Source organism: Acanthisitta chloris, unplaced genomic scaffold (genome assembly GCF_000695815.1).
Source record: "Acanthisitta chloris isolate BGI_N310 unplaced genomic scaffold, ASM69581v1 scaffold26303, whole genome shotgun sequence".
Taxonomy (NCBI): Eukaryota; Metazoa; Chordata; class Aves; order Passeriformes; family Acanthisittidae; genus Acanthisitta; species Acanthisitta chloris.
In genome coordinates, this window is record NW_008666983.1 from 57,460 (window position 1) to 77,572 (window position 20,113).

The window sequence follows — 20,113 nt, forward strand, 5'->3', positions numbered from 1 at the left end:
ACCAAACAGTATACAAACTCCTGTAATGGTAGAACAGAGGGGCCACAGGGGATGGTCAAGCACAGAGGTGGTGAAAGGCGCTGCGGGCTGAGCATAAGCAGTCAGACCCTGTGTCTAAAGCCATTATATCCACAGATGCCTATTACTTTGACCCTAGGCAGGAACTTTCAGAATAAATTATAAAATGAAAGTGGTGCTAAGCTAAATTAAGTTCCCAAGGCCTCAGTTCCAAAACACTGAGTATGACAGAAGACAGAACGGCTAGCACATCCCTGGTCAGCTTGGTACCTCCTGCTCTTCACAAATTATGTACTAAAACTGCATTAAAAAATTCTGAGTCTAGCACTTGAAATTCTGCTGCATGTTTTGCCAGGGAAAAAAGTGTGTTTATTATGTCTGTAGTCACCTCAATAAAAAAACACCTCACACCTAACCAATTTGGATCAGCCACCAGGGGCTACCTAAGCCTCATGAAATAATTCCACTATTTTCAGTGGTCTGTACCTATTTTTTTGCTTTGGGGTTTTTTTGTCTTCCTCTGAAAGCAACCAGGATACTACTGATGATGCTGACAACTGTCATTTAGGCAGTGACAAGAATGGTAACATTATGCAACAGGATCCAGCACTAAATTTAGAATGCACTTTATTTATTAGCAATGCTCTTTAGTTTGGAATAATACTGACTACTGAGTACTCCAAAAGCCTGGACTGGCTGGCAAGAAGTTTAAATCCACAGTCTTACAGCACATATTCACTATTCAGGCAAATGCACAAAAAGAAGACATGACCACATCTAATAAGGTGTGCAGTAGGCAGTGCAGGGTGAAGCAGTGTGAATGCTACTGTCACGTGGTTCCAACTGTTTTAAGCACACATTGTCACAGCATTTGCTCCCACGAAACTCAGTCCAAAGCTGCCCCTTCTCACCAGATTCAAACACCTTTTATCTAAGGACAGATCACAGTCTTCTTACAAACTATTGTGACAGTCCAGCAGATGTACTCATGTCTGCAGGTATTTTAGTTATGAGTTTAAAACTGTGTTTATGCTGGAGAATGTTGCCAAAGTATTATTTTATATAGGTTTTTTGAGTATGTTGGGACTTCCATGCATTCCATACATTTGGTACAACGTAGACAATTTCACAGACCATGTATGCAGGCCACACACAACCTAGGCTGACAATGCACCATTAAAAACTAATTTTCTACCTAAAACTGTAGAAAATATGCCTCAACTCTTATTTGGAAGACTATTCTTTCTGTGATTTTAGAGACAGATAGATAGACAGATCGATCTGTACTGCAATCCCCAGGCAGTCCTGACAGGTGGTTAACATGTTTCTAGCTGCACAGGGCTCAAGCAAAATGAAACAGAAAATACTGATGGCTACCTGGTGGTGAGTTCCAGACCCACTGACTCTGTACTCTAGTGTCTTTATTTCAGGTGGCTACAGCATTGAGATAGGGTCACCTCCATAAAGGAATCATATATGAGATTAAAATGGCCAAAGCCCAGTTTCTAGTAAGTTACGTACACATACACACAAATAAATATGAATACATAACCATGCAGATGTCCCCCCTGCATGATAACTACATTGATCCTAGTCTACTACTGCATTCAGACTTTAAGGGAGTGATGAAACAGCACAATTAAATTGAGCTTGGAAAACGGAAACATCAAAAGCAGCTTGCAATCCTAAAATCTAATTTAGACTCTCCTCATGGAAATCCAAAATACTACAGAGAAACCACCTAAAAATCCTATTAAAGCACTTCTTTCTGTGCATTGAAAATACAACTGATTCTGAGCTGGCTTGCCATTTCGATCAAAATTTGCTCTAAATCAGAGAGAAGTTTCACAATGCTGCCTTTTAGAGAAAAATCAATCACCACTCCTTTCTGATCACTGCTCTTGCAATGTGCAACAATTGCTTCTTTTCATTTACTAATAGGTGGACCTTGTGTACCATCTTCAGCATATATTTTACCTGCTATGATATTAACTTGCAGGTCACGTTTCACACAGGTGTAGCTCATTTCAGAAACATTCAAGAGAGGCTGGACAGGATGAATGCAAGACTTTTACTCATGGGTGAGACACAACTAAACCCCCATTCAGCTACCTGTCCTGTGGAGTCAGAGATGACTTCTCATAATTCCTGCTAATTTATAACAAAACATGTTACCTCACACATCACAAACACATGACTATAATGGTACCCAAAACTTCCCTTTGCCTTCCTTCCCAAAGACTCTTCCTGGGGCTGAATAAAATGAAAACAGTATTTGATTCAACCACCTTATTTGTTTTTTGGTATTTGAACTTACTGAACTTGTAAAAATTAAGATAAATTTTGTTTCTGCTCACTCTTTTAAAACTCTTAATTCTAAATATAATGAACCTGTCAGGGTTTAAAACAAGACACTCTGGATTTATTCACAGAAAAGCTTCAGAAGGTTCTGTAAAATGGAGTTAGGGGACCACATCTCTTGAAATCTGACTTGGTTTAAAAGCAGAGCTGAAACCTGTGTCATTTCACAAGAATTTTATGAAATTAAGTGTATGTGAGAAATTCCGCAGCTGGAAATTTATGGCTTTGGAGGAGCAGGGCTATAGGGTGGAGTATTAGAGCAGGACTGTTCTTTCCTACTGCACAACAGGATTTTTACCACTAGATCAGCAGCAATGTTTTGGTCTGCCTCCAACAGCGTATTTCCACAGCAGTCTCATTGGACACAGGAAAGACTTTGAGCTTCCCAAACACTGAGGCACTGAGCATGGACCACTCTACAGACTTCTCTTCCCTGTCTAACTAGCCAAACTCGACTAGTTTCAACCAACACTGTGTTCTCTCCATGAACAGATACTGCTCCCACAGCACAAAAGGTACCAGAGCAAATTCTGAAGGCAAAATTCTGAAGAAAATCTAAACCATGGAAAAAAATTGCGATGGATTAATGCACATGCTAGGGTTGATCTTAATGATCCTGCTCTGTTCAGCAAGAGTTTACATTTCAGTAAAATAGTGCTGAATTAGAAGAGAAGCATTTAGAACTGATTTTAATGAACTGAGTATGAAAAAAGCCAGCATACGTATTTTGCAACAAATCTGTTAACTGTTACACAATAATCATACTCCTCATTCTTTTAACCTGATTTTAATGATTATATGCTCACTTTAATCTATACACAAAATAAGGAGGGTAATTAATTAATCACCTTACAAAGTTTTCCTGTATATTTGCCTCCTCTCAAACTCTTTAATCACTAGGAGGTGGATTTCTTTTCTGCTTTTCTTTGTCCCCTCACCACTGGCCTCCCTCAGAGAATGGGCCTCTCTTACCAACAAAGATTAAAAAAGGGAGACATAAATCACGCAAAATTTGACATGCACGTGAAAGAGGAAATACAGGCAAATTACAGAATTGATCTGCCCAGAGAATGATAGATCTGAATCCCCCCATTTAACTTGCAAAAGGAAGGGGAAAATTTCCAACTGTTTAAAAAAACTAGAGGCATATTGCTTCCAGCTGCCACTAATCCTCCTTTTCTGTAGTAAACCCATCAAGCAGGATGAAACAATACAGTATTTCGACACTGAATACTGAACAATTGCACCTTATTTTCAAAGGCAACGAAGTACAGCAGCACAGCTAAGCTGCATCAGGAAACAAGGATGAGGACCAAATTGTAAGTTTCTGGGTAGCCTGCAGAGGACAGCACTTCTGAGAAAAGAAAAAGAGTACAAATACTTGGTTTTGCTCAAATATATTTTCTCATAGACCTTGAAGGTATGCAATTTCATCTCTCTACGCTCCCTGCCTTCCTTGCTGCCCAGAGTGGTACTCTGAGGCACATCTCTGACACTGGCACTGGGCAATCACCTGTGGAACACATGAAAAAACACTGCAGTTGGCCCCACAGTTTTTGATCTGGTACAGAAGCTATTTATAAAGCATTCCCAGACTACCGTAGTTTTAGGAGAACAGTACTGAAAATAGCTGATTTTTCAGGCAAGAATGTAATGGCTTACCCTACTGCCCCAGACCAAAGATTCTCCTAGTCCTGTATCCTGCTATCCTACAAGGAAAGTCTCTTCCAAAGGAACAAGTAAATGATGACACCTCTCCTCACACAGCCTGCCAGCTTCCCTCTGCCCATCTGTTCTCTTCTCACTACCCCTTGAACACAAGCACCACATAATCTCTGAATACAGAGAAAACAAGAGTTCCCAATTGATCAGGATTTCGCTACTTCTGGAGAACTGTGAATCACATCCATGATCAGTCTGGTGACACTAGGAGTGCCAGACTTGCTGTATGCTATGATAACTGACTTGCAGGCAAAGAGTCATCTTGGCTTTCTAGACATCCAAGCGTAAAATGAAAGCCTGCTGCTCCAAGTGGTCTGCCAGAAGTCCAGTAAATCTTGAGAAATGTTCAAATTCAAGCACAAGGCAATACATCCAAGTTATTAAACAGCACACAGGAAATACTCTTTTGTACTCACACCGATCTATGTATATACATACACACACCAGATGTAGGTTAACCATCCTAGCTGCATGCAGCACTTCAATAAAACAGACTAACTTATTTTTAAGTTTAAGCCTAAAATCTGTCCTTACAACTTTAGAGAAACAGACTCCATCACTTCAAATATTCAGAATCTACTTTTGTAGTAAACATACTAATAGCAAACCACGTAACTTGAAGCAGGTTGTGAAAGGGCGTTCTTATAAATATTTTTTGAGAACTCCAGAACCTCCCACTCCCACACCTTTTGTAAGACTGCTTAACAAGTTACAAGGAAGGTTATAAATTACTCTCCCAAAGACAACACAACTGCATCAAATGCACTTTTAGTTTACCAGGGAACTGCCAGAGTGAAATATAGAATGGATATCAGAACCGAATTTTTTGTTAATCCCATTTACTCTTTGGCTAGGCAGCTCAAGTTTAGATTTGCAGTGTATCCAGATTACTGGATCCATACCCTGAAAAGTGGTGAGTGGACTGGATAAATTAATTAGCTCGTTCAGATACCATCAATCACTTCCCCAGTTCCATTCTCTGCCTCGCAACACAACCAGACAAATCCTCCTGCTGACTGTTTTCGTGCACTCTGGCACACACCTGACCAGCAGTTCAAGGGCACACACCTCAACTGTCTGCAGTGACTGTACAACACACAAGCAAAAAACGTCAAGGCAAGGACAGGGCCACCAACAAGACTGACCAAGGACTTACTTAAAGACATTATTTTTTAAACTGTTTTCCCATTAGTTTTGAGATGAGTCCCTGTTCGGTAGCACCTTTGGCTGACGTTACTTGCTGCCTGCTCCTTTCAGAATTACTCGCTTTTGTAGGATATATATAGCACAAATACTCAATATAAGATGCACCTCAGCCTTTTAAACAGTACCTTCAAAACTAACTTCTAACGGAGTCACGTATCAAGCAGTTGTTCTTTGACACAGCCTTTCAGGCCTGGTGCTCTCCCACTGACACAGAAAACAATCATTAATTTAAATGTCCTGGGAGCTGATGACAAGCCACACATACACAAAATCAAAGTTCTTCTGGTCCCAAAGTCAACGTTAAACTTTTTGCCCCTTAAAGAGTTTTGCAGCTGAAGTTCACTTCCTCTGCGTTCTGCACACTTGAAAGGTCAAGTTCTCTTGTGCTAGGAATGAAGCTGCATGTTCTGGCAGCTCTATAGACCTCTGCTATGTCTGGTTCCCACTGTCCCCTTCCATAACAGCAGATACCTGCAGAACCAAGCTGTCAGTCTGATCCACACACAACTTGAAACCAAATCATTTTTCTGGGATACTTTTCAGACAGGTTTATATATGTGCAAGGCTCAACTTTACAGCCAAGTGGCTAAAGCCAAACGGGAAACCCTACCTACTGCGAACTACCCAAAATCACACCGCAAGAAAGCAAACATGACCTATAGACAGTCTGTGCACTCACCTCACTCTCAGTTCTGAGCTGCATCCCAGCTTGTAACTCACTAATCTGTCTCCCAATGAGCCCAAGCCCTTTACTACCCTCATCGTGGTCAGAGGTTATAGTATGCAACTCACTGAGGCCACATGACATCCTCTACCAATTTAATACAGACTAGCATCATTTTCCACAAATCACTACATTGCAAATACATATTAATTCTTCACACAACTAGTCTGAAGTCTCCCCATTACACTTTAACCTAAAGTAAAACATTTTCCTTTTACATGGCATACACTGTAAAAACAAGAGAGTTTTGAACCATAGGGTGGAGAAAAAAGTTTGATGATGATAAAGAACTAAGATGATGATCACTTCTCCATGCTCACCAAATATGCAATATGCAGGCTTCTCTGCAGAAGGAAATTCACTTAAAATATGTAATTGAACCAGGTTAGCCATATTGATGTAATTCCCTTTGAGGCCAAATTCACTAAAAGATTCAGCAGTGTGACACTGTGTTTTTCCATCTAGGAAATGTTCAAGAGGTGAGAGGTATATAAAATACTGTACTGCTTTCCCCCAGTGTTGTGCAGATTCTCTGCTTTTGGAGGTCACTAACCAGTTACTGTGGTATTGAACACAAGCATCAGAGATACGGAGTCTGTAAAAATTCCATTCGATCCACATTCTGAACTTTACACCCACCAATAGCCATCACATCCAAACTAGACAACTTTGCACTGCTTGTGTGCTCCCTTCATGCCATCCAGCAATTCCTACAAGATTCTTCACCAAATACTTCAACAGTTCAACAAACAAAACAGAAAATCACAACCACCCTCAACTTCAAGCTCCATCTTGACATGATGAAGCATCCTACTGTGCACCACTTGGAGGGATGCTTCATCCTCCTCCTGCAGGATCTGTGAATGGCTACAATTTCTGACAACCAAATCACTTCCACATGATTTTCTTAATTTTCTTTTGTATGTATCTACCCTTCTATAAGTGTGTACAGGAGGTGCTTGTGTCTGCATATATGCACACACAAACTGTGAACTTTTAACTTTCAAACTAACTGCTGTAGCCGCTCTTGCACAGGGAGTGCATTCTCACTACTCCATAGATGGACTGTACTTGGGAACATCATCTTTTCCTGCTGGACAACTGCAATGATTTTGACACAGCTGACAAGAGCTTGTGATACTGCACTTACCCTGGGTGGGACAGTCTGCAGGGCTGTGATGTAGTTCTCCAGAGCAATGCGGCGACGGTCATTCAGCATGGCTTCCACCCGTGCCATGTGGGTCTCCACCAGCTGCTGTCTTTCATTTGCTGCTTCTTGTTCCAGTGATTCCACTTTCTCCTGGAAATGCTGAACAAAAGCATCCATCACAACAGAAGCAGTGAAGACATCAGCAGAGACCAACAGATATGAATACCTCCATGTGCAAAGCACCAAATTGTTTCCCCATGTCAATCTAGTTTGGCTCAGGAACTCTGCACTGAATGCACCTTTTACTGATTTCAGTGGAAACTGCAATGCCCTGGACTCTCAAAGACATGGCCGTATTTTATTAATCCAGTAAAACTACTGCTGACATGTTCAGCACAACCACCACTGAATCCTTCATTTGCCTCAAGACAGGTTCAAATGCTACAAAACTGTTCCTAGAGGAGGTTGGAGTTTGGTAAGTGCACACCCCTGTCAACATGAGCCATCAACATGACTTCATGAGCAAACATACATGGGGAGAAAAAAATTTACAACCTGAACACAGTCACTACAATTTCTTACTGGCCAGCAGGAAGAAAAACTTAACCCAGATTTATTCCATTACAGGAGAAGACTGACTGGGTAAAGTGCACAGAGAGCAATGCTGTGGGATCTAATGTGCACACCAATACGGTTCTGAACATTTCCTTTTCATAGTTGTGCACTGAAATCATTCTAGCAGTACTGAATAATACCTGACAGTGGGATTCAAGGAGTGCCTGGATTGTCAGTTTTTGAATTAGAGTATAACTTCGGATAAAATAATTTTTGGCTGAGGGTGTCTTTCAGATAGAACTGATAGCGATTACTTCTTTAAATCGCATTTTCCATCTCTGCTTTGAGCTGTGGCTTATATTAGTTTATCACGGCCTAAATTTTGAGAAGAGCCTGTGGGAACTGAGTTTTCTGAAGGCTAAATTCAAGTGAAATCCCACCCCCTGTGCAGTCATGAGCAATGCCATGCACTGCTGTTTCAAGGACTGACTGCAGAGTACAGAAATACCCAGCACCACTAACAGCTAGAAACAAAAATAGTGACCAGAAGAGCAGAGAATAACATTAAAGCTCCATAAAAGTAGGTTTTAAAATGCTAGCACCCCCAGCACCCCTTGCATTTCAACTGGGGCCCCAGCTGGTAAGGCTATGATTGCATTTTCCTTTACCTGGATAACAGCTTTCTTGTCAGCCTTTGGCAAGTTCTTTGCTTGGCGTTCTGCCTCTTCCCACTCTCTCATGACCTAATGAACAAAACAAAGAACATGACTTTCCTATTTCCTCTGTTGTCTAAGGACTTAGCAACAGCCAAGCACTGCAGCTCCAACAGTCATCTTCTTACATTTCTCTCCTTTTATCTCTATACAAACAGCAGTTGCAACATTTAATGAAGATAGGGTCCTGTTATTGATTAAACAAAGACAGTACTTCTGTGTCTGAACACTATGCCAAGCTCTCACAACTCTGCTGTGAAGCAACACAGCCGTTAACCAGCCCTCAAGCGAGGGAAGTGGAGGTCTCTGTGGGCGAACACACCAACCCCTTTTCAATTCAGACACAAAAAACCAGCTTCCATCTATTATATGTCCTTGGACAAAATGAGTGAATTTCAACTCATTCTAATTGTCACTTTATAGATTTAGTCGGGCTACATCACTGACCTCTGAAGAGGACAGAACAAAAATTATGTGCAATTTGTGCTAGGCTGCCTATTTGTCCAGAAACAGGGGTTGTAACAACACTCTTAAGAACAAAGCATGTAGCTCAAGTACACCACTGACAGAAAAATAATATAGGAGAACTTTCAGCATCATTTCTTTCAGCAATGTGAGAAGCCACCTTCCCCTGTAACACAGAACAGTACTTCAATAGTCAGGGAATGAGTTACTCATAAGTAGCTGTCTATAACATCTTACCTAGGACCTTTACTCATTTCATACCTAGACAGCAATCTCCACAGACAACTCATTTTATACAGGAACAGTTGTTTGCACTGAATGCAGGCACACAAATAGGCGAGTTAAGTGCAGGATTAGCACAATGTCAGAAGGCAGAGAAGAAACCTAGAGGGAATTACAATGTTCATTTCCTCTCCATCCTTTCTCAATAAAACACACACTTTCACACCACTTAATAGAAAGTCTAGAAGAATTTTAGAAAAGCTCAGAATCCACCTGCATGACTGAAATTTTATCAAGACCAATATCAAGGCCAGGAAAAGTAAGTCCCACTGTGCCTCATGCTTGCAGGTTGCACCTCCACCATTCAGCTCCTGTCTCAGGCTTCCCAGTTTTCCTGCACACGGGATATTGCTAATCAGGCTCTTTGATGGACAGACTGGAGACCAATGGTGGTGCCTCACGGTACCTGGTTGAGTGTGTGCCTTTAAAAAATCCCCCCCACAAACCTGGGCTCAAAGGAGACTTTTACAAGTCCCAGACCTTGAAATGTAATCTGTCTCAGTTCTATACACAGTTGTAGGCCTTAACGATTAACCAGCATGCTGACACCTGCACTCTAAACTGACACAATGTATGGGATTTTGTCGTTAAGTTCTTATCTTCCTTTTCACCCCAAGCCTGGGACTGTATCTCAAGACAGCAATAAATCAGTCACAGTAAAACCAGATCAACTCACTATCAGTGGAATTATTTATCTGTAAGAGATTGTGGCCTCAATAACAGCCCAAGAGAATGGATCTTGTCTTTTGGGAAGCTAATGTGATGCTGAAAACAAAAACAGGAAATTGTTTTGCCTGCTTCTGGGCTTCAGCGGGGGCATGGTTACACATCATTTTTAAGCACAGAGGCCTGAAGTTACATAATAATAAATTAGCCTTAACCTCACCCAGCTCTTTTACTGGGAAGTGTAAGCTGAAACTTAAGTCCCAAGAACTGTATCCAACCTACATAACTGGCAGCCTAAAAGTACCTCTTCAATTTATCTTCTCATCAGACAATACCCAGTGATGTGCAAATTGCAGCCAAGTTCTAAGGCAGCTGGAAACAAAATTTACAAGAAGCTATGAAAATTCATTTGCCAGGGGTTGTAGCAAGAAGCTGAGGACAGAGAACATACCACAGCACACTGGAGTTAGAGGTCACACCCCATCAGCTACTATCCCACTGCTTTGGCACACGAGATTTTAATGATTCTTTGACAAAACAGGACTAGATGACTTGAACTGACAGCATGATTTAGAGCACCCATTATGTGTTCTGGGAAAACCTTATTAATGCTCAGAGTGCTGTATTCAGTGCCCAATAAGCATTCATCTCAATTGTGTGCTTAGGCCATTTAACTGTGGGGGCCAAAAAAATTATTCACGTATACAGGCAGCACCTTTCCAGAGACCTGATGTGTCACTGGTGCCAGGATGTGAAATTGCCTAAGACCCAGAAATTATGGCATTAATCCAACTCAAACTACAATGATGTGTTCAAGCTTGAGCACTGGCCTAGGTTAGCAACTTTATGATTTTCTTTTCCCTCCTCACCCTTTATGTCTTCGAAACACATCTCTGACATCTGCCTAATACTCTTTCTGACTCTGAACGAGTAAGTTGATGGGTTTTCAGAATAACAGTTCCCTTGCTGTCTTTATCTCCCAAACTAAACCTCTGCTAATCCATATGATGAAAACAAGTACTGTGGGTAATGTGATAAGGAGACCTTTGGCTAGACCAGGTCTCTCTGCCCGTTTTATTTCTCTAATCCTTTTAAGGCATGGAAGGCAGGATGATGAACTGACAGCCTACACAGCTAGTTGGGAGGGATATAAATTACAGACTTCAGAGTGCAGCTCTGGTATTACAAGACTGAAAGTCTTGTGAAGAAACCCAGAATGACATGCCTGTTTGCAGAAGCAATATTCTTGTAAAGATTGCTGTGCTCTGTGTGCCCATTTTTGCAACTGAGAAGACTTCAATGGTTGACAACATCTCTGTGTGTACGTTAACCAACTGAAGATACAGCTGCCTTACAGCTACCTATGGGCACCCACACTACCACCCACAAGAAACTGCTCTCTCCATAGGCTGTCACTTCAGAAAATTATGAGTGACTAAGAAATACACTGTAATGCTGCATAGGAACCCAAAAAGCAATGAGGGGAAAAAAATTTCCACAGATAGGCACGTGTAGAAAAAGGCTTCACTTGGCCTCTATGCACTTATAAACCTATTCTCCCCTGTTGACAGCACAGACCTATGAAAGACATGAATTTATGGCTCTTCAAGGATTGGTGGCTTTGTGCAGGGAAAATGACAATTCTGGTTCAGACTTAAGCAGCAAGCCATTTCAAAGTCAAACTTCTTCAGAACTCAGGACTTAATGCCTGGTAGACTCCTTTTGAAATTAGGCTGTAACGGATAGCAAGAAGGAAAGAGGCAGTACGGAAAATGTCACTCATTAAGAGAGATGCTAAATACAAAAATCTCTTTATATTGAAAGAAGCAGAATTCACTCCCATTTTTTACACCAGGGCACAGAAGTGTATCTGCAAGAGAAAAATTTATGGCAGACATTTGGGTTGAGCAATCAGACCAGCAGAGGCACAACCTGATTGCTGGCTGAATGAGAATGTCAAAGTCATGCCAATAAGGCTTCTACCTTTCATAGAATCATGAAGGCTGGAGGAGACCTCTAAGATCATCCAGTCCAACCATTAATCTGCCACTCTGCTGTAACCCCTAAACCATATCCTCCAGTGTCAGATCCAGATGCCTCTTAAAACACTTCCAGGGATGGTGACTCCATCACCTCCCTGGGCAATCTATTCCAGTGACTGACCAGTTTAACAGTGAAAAAAAATTTCCTAACATCTAATCTGAATCTCCCCTATCTCAGTTTATGACTGTTCCCTCTAGTCCTCTCACTGCAGGCATGGCAGAAGAGACCAACCCCCAACTCCCTCCAATGTCCTTTCAGGTAGTTGTAGAGAGCGATGAGGTCACCCCTGAGCTGCCTCTTCTCAAGGCTAAACAAACTCAATTTCTTCAGCCATTCCTTATACGATATGTTTTCCAGAACTTTGCCAAGGGCTTTGGTTCCACACTTAAGTCTTGACCCTTTTTCAGGTAACATCATCATTAAATCTCTCCAAAGAGACCTGACTGTAACTGAGGCAGGTAATCCTAATAACCTGACAGTTTTAAGGAAGGAAACAGCCTTCCCACACACAGTAATAGAGATGATGATGGAACCTAGGGAATATATGAACCAGTATTACTTAACATCTTTGCTGGGGGCATGAACAGTAGGATTGAATACACCCTCAGCAAGGTGACACCAAACACAGTGATGTGGCTGAGGGAAGGAATGACATCCAGAGGGACCCGGACAGGCTTGAGAGGCTTCAAGAAAGCAGGAGAAGGACTTTTTAGAAAGGGCACATCATGATAAGACAAGGAGGAATGGCTCTAAACCAAAAGAGGGTAGGTTTAGATTAAATATTAGGAAGTATTTCTTTACTGTGAGGGTAGTGAGACACACACACAGGTTTCCCAGAGAAGCGATGGATGCCCTATCCCTGGAAGTGTTCAAGACCAGGCTGAGCAACTTGGTCTAGTGGAAGGTGTCCCTGCCCATGGTAGGGGGCTTGGAACTAAATGATCTTTAAAGTCCGTTCCAACCCAAAACAATCTGTGAGTCTATAGTGCCACTGAGACTGAAAATCAGCTGAAGACCTTTCCAGGATATTGGAATGAGTGGCATGCAATGATAAAAAAAAAAGTCCTGAACTTAACATCAGACCTGTTCAGGCTGGTTGAGGACTGCAGTATTTTCAGCTGTTTGCTTTGGAAATAAACTTCCAAGAAGCAGTACTATTCTAGGAGACAAGGTATCATTAGAGTCCCTATCATAAGTACTCTACATGGTATGATTCAAAAATATTGTAAACAGCCAGAGAAAGAATAAATTTAAGACATGAGGATGCTACAAGATGTCTGAGGAGAGAAATATATAAATATACTGCTCCCCTGAGTAAGGTCCAGTATCTGGTTCATCAGACTATTTAGCTGCAACTAATTAAGAGAGCTGTACAGGAGTTAACTAACTGAAAAGAGAAAGAGGAAAATGGGAATTGTACCAAAACAGGAAACAAGAACCATGGCACTTTGCAATCAGTTAGCATAACCTCTCCCCGTTATACATCAGATAATAGAAAACATTTCAAGGTTACACATGCATCACTGAATGGCTTATTCTGTTTGCATGGGAATGTAGATTGGCTGTTATTGGAGCTGCATTAATAATACTTGGGAAAAGCTTAAAATTGTTGGTTAACAGAATTCTCTTCACAGTACTGACTAGGAAAGTTTGCAAGCCTTGTTGCTTCAAGTGTGGTGCAGAAAAACTCCTGATCTGTAGTCTAGAGAGACAGACACTTCAGAGCAGAAGGGATTAAGAGTCTGAACCTACAGGCTCCCTTAGTAAGAGAATCTCTTACGAGTTGTGAACTATGAAGTGACACAACTGCTGACAGAAGTCGGGTCTCTGCTTGGGTCAAGATCTTCATACAAGAGAAAGAGAAACATGTTGCCAGCATTTTGTGGCAAAAAAAGGGAAATCTCAGAAAGAGGATATGCAGAATATTTGCATTTGCCCTGATGATATGTTTTAAAATATTTTAATATAATTGGTTCTAGTGATAAATTTACCTACTCCTTAGAGGACTAAATCTTGTATGTGAACTAGAATGCATCTGATTTTTTTTACCAGTTAACTGGCTGTTGCAAAGTAAGGTGTGCACCAAATCTACTACTTTTTAAAAAAAAACTAGCGGCTTTATTAAATAACAAAAATCTGCATTTTGTAAACAAATCAACCTATTTCAGATTATGACATTTAACAGGATTAAAGAATGACTTGATCATTTCCCTAAAAACAGTGATCATTTCCTCTCTTTTTAATAGAAGCAAGATACTCATTTCTGTCGCTTTATAAGCCTCCATTTCTCAGCTTTAAAAGAACTGGACTTTGAATAAAAAAAAGAATATATATGCTTGTTGCTGCTGGAAGACTTAGCTAGCAACTCTCACTTGTTACCTTATTGTTTTAAAGAGAAAAACACTGACAGCAAAGGCTTACTGAGTTAATTTATCCAGCACTGTTTTCAAAATAACAAGTAACAGTTTCTAATTAATTTTTAGCTAAATATATATTTAAATACACAGTCAATTATATATTAAGAACACACTTGATTTTAAAGAAAAAGTAAAAAGCAAAAATACATTGCCAGAAAAGGAAACCAGTGGTATTGGACACATACTCATGTGAGGAAACAGAATGGTAAACTAGCTGACTTTTCTACTTCTCCATAACATCTGCTATTTTTAAACATTTAAAAACTTAACAGGAAGAGGCTTGTTCAGTACTGTAACCAAACATTCCTCATAGAAGGAAAAACTAAATTATAGAAACTTAACTCTCATCTTCAAAGCTCTGCAGGGGTCTGTGTCCTTCAAGACGTATGTCCTTTAAGCTGTGATTTTATAAGCAACTTAGGCAAGTTAATGATTGATTTTTTCTTTTAATGTACCTATCATGCTGATGTTTCCCAGGCCTGATTTAGCTTGCTGAACTGGCCAGAGCTGGTTATTGTTCTTGTTTTTGAAGGAGTGACATTGCAGCAAGATGAGGGAGCTGACCTGTCTCACCCTACCACTGTACCCTCATTAGCGCTGACAGCAGGGATGGCTGGGGACATGCTAACGAGGGCACCAGCGTGAGCTTCAGTCAAGCCCTTGAACCACAGCCTTCAGTTATGAGGGTGCCCCAAATGTGCATGGAAAATGTACAGTGCATTCACCCACAAGTTTTCTGATGCTGCAGCTCAGTGCTTTGCCCAGTCAATTTTGTCACCCTGAAGCACTGATGCTGTATGGTGCCTATGAATTTTCCTGGGTACTATTTGAGCAGCTCTTTTCCACAAATCATCAGTTTTATAGAAAATACACAGTACACTCAAATACTTCCCTTAATTACTCAGCTTAACTTTTACATACTGGGATTTTGGAGACAATCCCAAAACCATGGTGAAAATCTGAAGACTATGCCAAGGAAACCTGTTTCACATTGACTGTCCTTTTCTTTCAGGACACCCAGTCCACAGGTGGGGTTTTTTGTCTGTTTGTTTGCTGGGGTTTTTTTTCTCTTTCACAAAAAAGGCTACTTCAAGGGGAAGGAATAAGAGGGTGATGACTGCATTACACACCAACTCTCTGCGTATCTAGCCAGGGCAGGATCTCCCTCCTCTGCTAGGCACGCTGTGTGCCTCTTTTATCCTCCAGATTCCCTGCCTATTAAATTGGCACTCTTTTCTTTGTTTAAAGAGCTTATTTGTGCTACAACACTTGCCAAGGCAGATGAGGAGTACCTCTCCTCCTATCTGTTAAGTGTCATATTCTCAGTGTGTGGCTTTAACCGATCAGGTAAGTGCTTCAGGTAAGATGCCCTGCTCTATTTATTAGAAAAGTGCCAGGCACAGCTACAGTGCCAGTAGACAGGGACTTACACTAAGAGCTTAATTTAATTTTAATTCACAAAAAATTTCAGTTTCAGAATAACATTTTAGCACAGAGCTGAAAGTTAATGTATCAGCAATAGACATAAACACTAAGAAAGTGTCAGGAGAACAAAGTTACAGTGAAATATTATAGTAAATTAGCTACACAGATACATGCAGTGCATCTGAATTATACTACATTCATTTTTTGTGGTTGTTCCATCCTAAAAAAATATGCACCACAGGCTTTCCTTTAAACCTCTTATTTTTCCTTTGTTGTTATTAAAGCAGAACTGTGACCATTTTTATTGGCTTTGCTATTATAAACCCTATTTCTAAGGCAGTGGATAACTCATCTCTTACAGTGGCCAATAGGATTAAAAATAGTGTACAGTTTCAGGCTACACAAATCTGTTTGGTTAAAAGGAAAGAAAAGAGTTGATTCAGTTTGGATTCTCAGTTCAAAAGCACTAATTTTTCCTCTTTTCTTTGGCTTCAGAGGCATTTCATGTTACCTTGAGGCTCAAGACAATTAGATGAACATACATGATCTTACACCACCTCAGGTCATGGCCACGTATGTGTACACACAGCAAACAGAGCTCATCCCAAGTCATCTCCCTCTGTTACTGCAAAGGAAGGACAACTAACACAGTGGCCAAGTTCTTAGACACAAGAATAATCTCACAAAACAAACACTTCCACAAAGATGACAGCAATCTGTAACAGACTTTCTCTTCCTTTTAACCAGCACAAGTAACTGCAGTGGCGGTGATGTATGCTAGCCAGCTGAATTCTTAAGAGTCAAAAAGGCAGTACATGGTGTATTTACAGCACTGCAGATTGGGCACCTGGATAAACCCTTGGGAAAGAAGACGATGAACGATCATGAGCACCTTATGACTTGACAGACAAGCTTCCACATTTAGGAATAAAGAAATCTCCCCTTACCTGAGACATCCTTTCACGATGTTTAGCTTCAAGCCTTTCCTTGGCCTTCTGGAAGTGGGCATGTTCATTCTCATCTCCAGGGGTCTCCAAATATTTGTCAACAGCATCAGGAGTGCTAGCGGCTGTGGTAGGGACTGAGGTAATATTTAGCGGTGGGAAGAGGGAGGGGAGGAGGAAGAAAAGCAGAATTTCTACTTTAGTAGGGGAAAACTTCGGTGGACCGAGCAAGAAGCATCTGTTCTAGCTTCTATCAGAATAAAGCCATTCATTTAGCCTCAGAGGAAGATATAAAAATGTGGTTTAGGTGAACATGTTACACACAGTAAGTATATATAAATACACCAGGATTTCCTCCCCTGTCCCATTTTATAAACCAGCAGAAACTCTTCAGAGTGACTACAGCAATGTTCCTCAAACAGGTTAGAAACCGCTGCCAAAGGAGAAATTCCAAGTAAGAAAAAAATCCTGGCAATGACTATAGTCTATAAGCCAGCAGAAAGCCCTTTGCAAAATTACATGCTTTGTACATTGGTTTATTTTTAAAAGGTAAATCGTGACACAAATGTGAATGCAAATAAATTTTTAAGCACTTATGGACCTCACAATACCTAATGAAACACCTCAAATCCTTCCCTTGGCAGCAGTTTGGCCTCACAGATATTTACTTTATTTGCAACAACTCTGATTAAGAAAATCCCTCACGGATCCTGGAATAATCAGGCAATTGCACTAATTGCAGCCATTCCTGTCAGCTAACTAGGCCATACCTGTGACGCTGGTAGTGGAAAGATTTGCATTTGGGGTAATTCAAGCAAAATGAGCAACAGTTCCCTCACTACACAGTGACATTCAACAAACCCTACACTAATTAGAGTAACATTTCTGTGCTAGGCCATAACAGCAATTAAAAAACTCTCCAATAACAACCAACTATGTCAACTATACTGTCCCTAAATATTTTATGATAGAATTAGTTTCATCTCCCTGGTCACATTTAGTTCAACAACTGCAAAGTTAGTTTAAAAATTCTGACAAAGGAAAAAAACAACATATACATAGTTGTGAGGGGTTTTTTTAGAAAACGAGTTTGACAACATGTACTATAGTGAACTTCACTTACAGAAGTCATACATTTTAGCAGACAGAGTAATATAGCTAGTGTAAACCCAAGATATTCTCACATTCCAAACACTTCTCACTATCTTCAACAAAACCAAACTTTAATCCGAAGATCAAAATGAGCAATAGCAACCGATATTAATTTATGACTATTTTCTCCCACACAAGTTAAAATGTCAGCATACCCATGTTAAACTATCAAAAAAAATTTTTAAAAATCATCAGTTAGGAATGCAGTGTGTTAATCCCAGTGAAATATATCCTCAATTTTTAGGAAAAACAATCCAAAATTCTCCTTAGCTGTATAACCCCCAAAGCAAAACCATCAAAAATGAACAGAAATCCTCTGCATTTGGCTGCATTTGAGATATCTCTACATGGCCACTGCAATAGGCATGAATGGTTTTGTTTGTATAAATTGCACAGTGGATTTTTTTAAGTTACTCAGTGGATCAAATGAAAGGCCTTGCTTGTCTCAAAGAAAAAGAATCTAAAAGCTAAAACAAACTGATATATCATAGGCAGTGCAAGTCATCACTCTGCCTGCCACTCTTTGGGTTGTTTCCTAAGTACTTTATGACAAGCTTACACTTTCTAAAATTGTAAACTTTGTTACTAAAGTTCTGTTAACAATCAAATGGGTACAAACAAGCTTCCTGACAATGATAAAACCAATAAAAATAGAATGGAACTCTTAATATTTTCAATGGCTACTCTTACAACTTCAGACTATTTAAAGTCTATGATGCTGTTATAAAAGCATAAAAAACTTGTCTCTTTTTAAACTCTTAAGGATAACAACCCATCTTCAAGGACAACCTGGTTTGTGCTGGGGTGCAGTGCTGCTTGCCAGAAAGGCTACAGCCAGTGTAAGCAAATTCCAAATCATCCAAAGCTCAAACTGAGTGAAAACATTTCTTGTAATGCTTAGAAGTTCTAAAGATCTTTGCCTTTTAATCTCTCAAGCACCAAATTAATTTCATCTTTATCTTTCCTGAAGCTGCACTTAAGTATTGTGCATTTTAATTACATTTTAAAAAATCAAAAGAAAATGTTATTTTAAAGCAGGAAAAAAAATTAAGTGCCAGACCCAGCAAAGACCATCCATCCCTTCCAGGCTCCCATTTTCTGACAGGGTATCACCAAATATCCCTAGGCAAGGGCAGGGAATACTCTTTTTGCAATGTTTAACTAATCTTGCTGGATTATTCTTCCATGATTCTAATTTTTAATATTTTTCCCCAAAAAACTTGCATAAGATTGATTTAACATTCACACCACAGGTGGCAATGAGTTCCATGGTTCAGACAGGCTCTGCGTGAAGAGGATTCCCCTCTCCCTCACCCTCCTCTCTCTGCCTCTGCAGCACACAGCAGAGTTCATCACAGGAAAACGAAATGGGGAAGCACTCCAGTGCATTCACCATCCTTCTCCATCTCTTATGGATTTGTTTTCCTAACTGAACTTAAGTTGTACAAACACTAGTGGGAAGAAGTGACAATCTGAATAACTGTCCAATAAATTATGCAAATGTAACCTTTAATTTATCGAACAGGAAAAAAGGTCACCAGCATTTGCACTGTTAAGCCACCTGGATGTTCCAGGTTTGATTTTCAAAAGCTCCTGTCTCATGTGCAGCCCTTATAGCCTGGATTTTTGGGCAGTATGCTTACTTCCCACCAAAATGTGTGTTTTTGAACATGTGTGTTTCTGAACGGGTCAGAGCAGCAGGTGCTGAGAACTGGAAAACCTGACATACATGGTGCATGGTGCCGGGGATGTCAGAGCACCAGAGCACCCTTCAAAATCTGTGCAAAACCAAACAGCAGCTGGGCATTAAACAACACAGACCTGGATGCCTGAGACAACCAGGCTATGCCCTGGAGGATAGGGAAGGATGAGGGCAGTACATCGGCACCTGACTGCAAACTGCTCTCTCATGCTAATGCCAAAGTGGGTAACACTAACAAAGAGTGATACTGCATAGGAGGGAAAGGCTACTACCCTTGACCTGGAGCAAAAGGCTGTAAGGCCACACATAGTTCTCCACTACATGCTCTCAAATAGAAAGAGGGCTGGGAAACAGGCATGAGAACTCATGGGAGCTTGGGAGACCTGTCTCATGGTAAGAGCAATCAGTCACACTCACCCACCAAGGACTACTAATCCGATTCAGAAAATCTCTCTGGAAAAAAGATTTCTGACAACAGCTTTATCAGAAAGAAGCAACTGAGGTCTGACAGTTGGAAACCAAAGGTAGACAGAATAAGAGTGGAAATCCAGAGCAGACATAAGGCACC

At 40.5% G+C, this 20,113-nt stretch overlaps 1 protein-coding gene across 1 annotated transcript in view; it reads right to left on the bottom strand.

The window, feature by feature from the left end:
• APP (amyloid beta (A4) precursor protein) overlaps nt 1-20,113 on the bottom strand; it is a 91,411-nt gene that overhangs the window by 50,524 nt on the left and 20,774 nt on the right. Inside the window, exons 4-6 of the mRNA XM_009072345.1 lie at nt 16,695-16,828; nt 8,405-8,479; nt 7,182-7,340 (exon numbers count right to left, since the gene is read on the bottom strand). Of these exons, the coding sequence (XP_009070593.1) occupies nt 7,182-7,340; nt 8,405-8,479; nt 16,695-16,828 (368 nt within the window). The remainder of the gene's footprint in view (nt 1-7,181; nt 7,341-8,404; nt 8,480-16,694; nt 16,829-20,113) is intronic.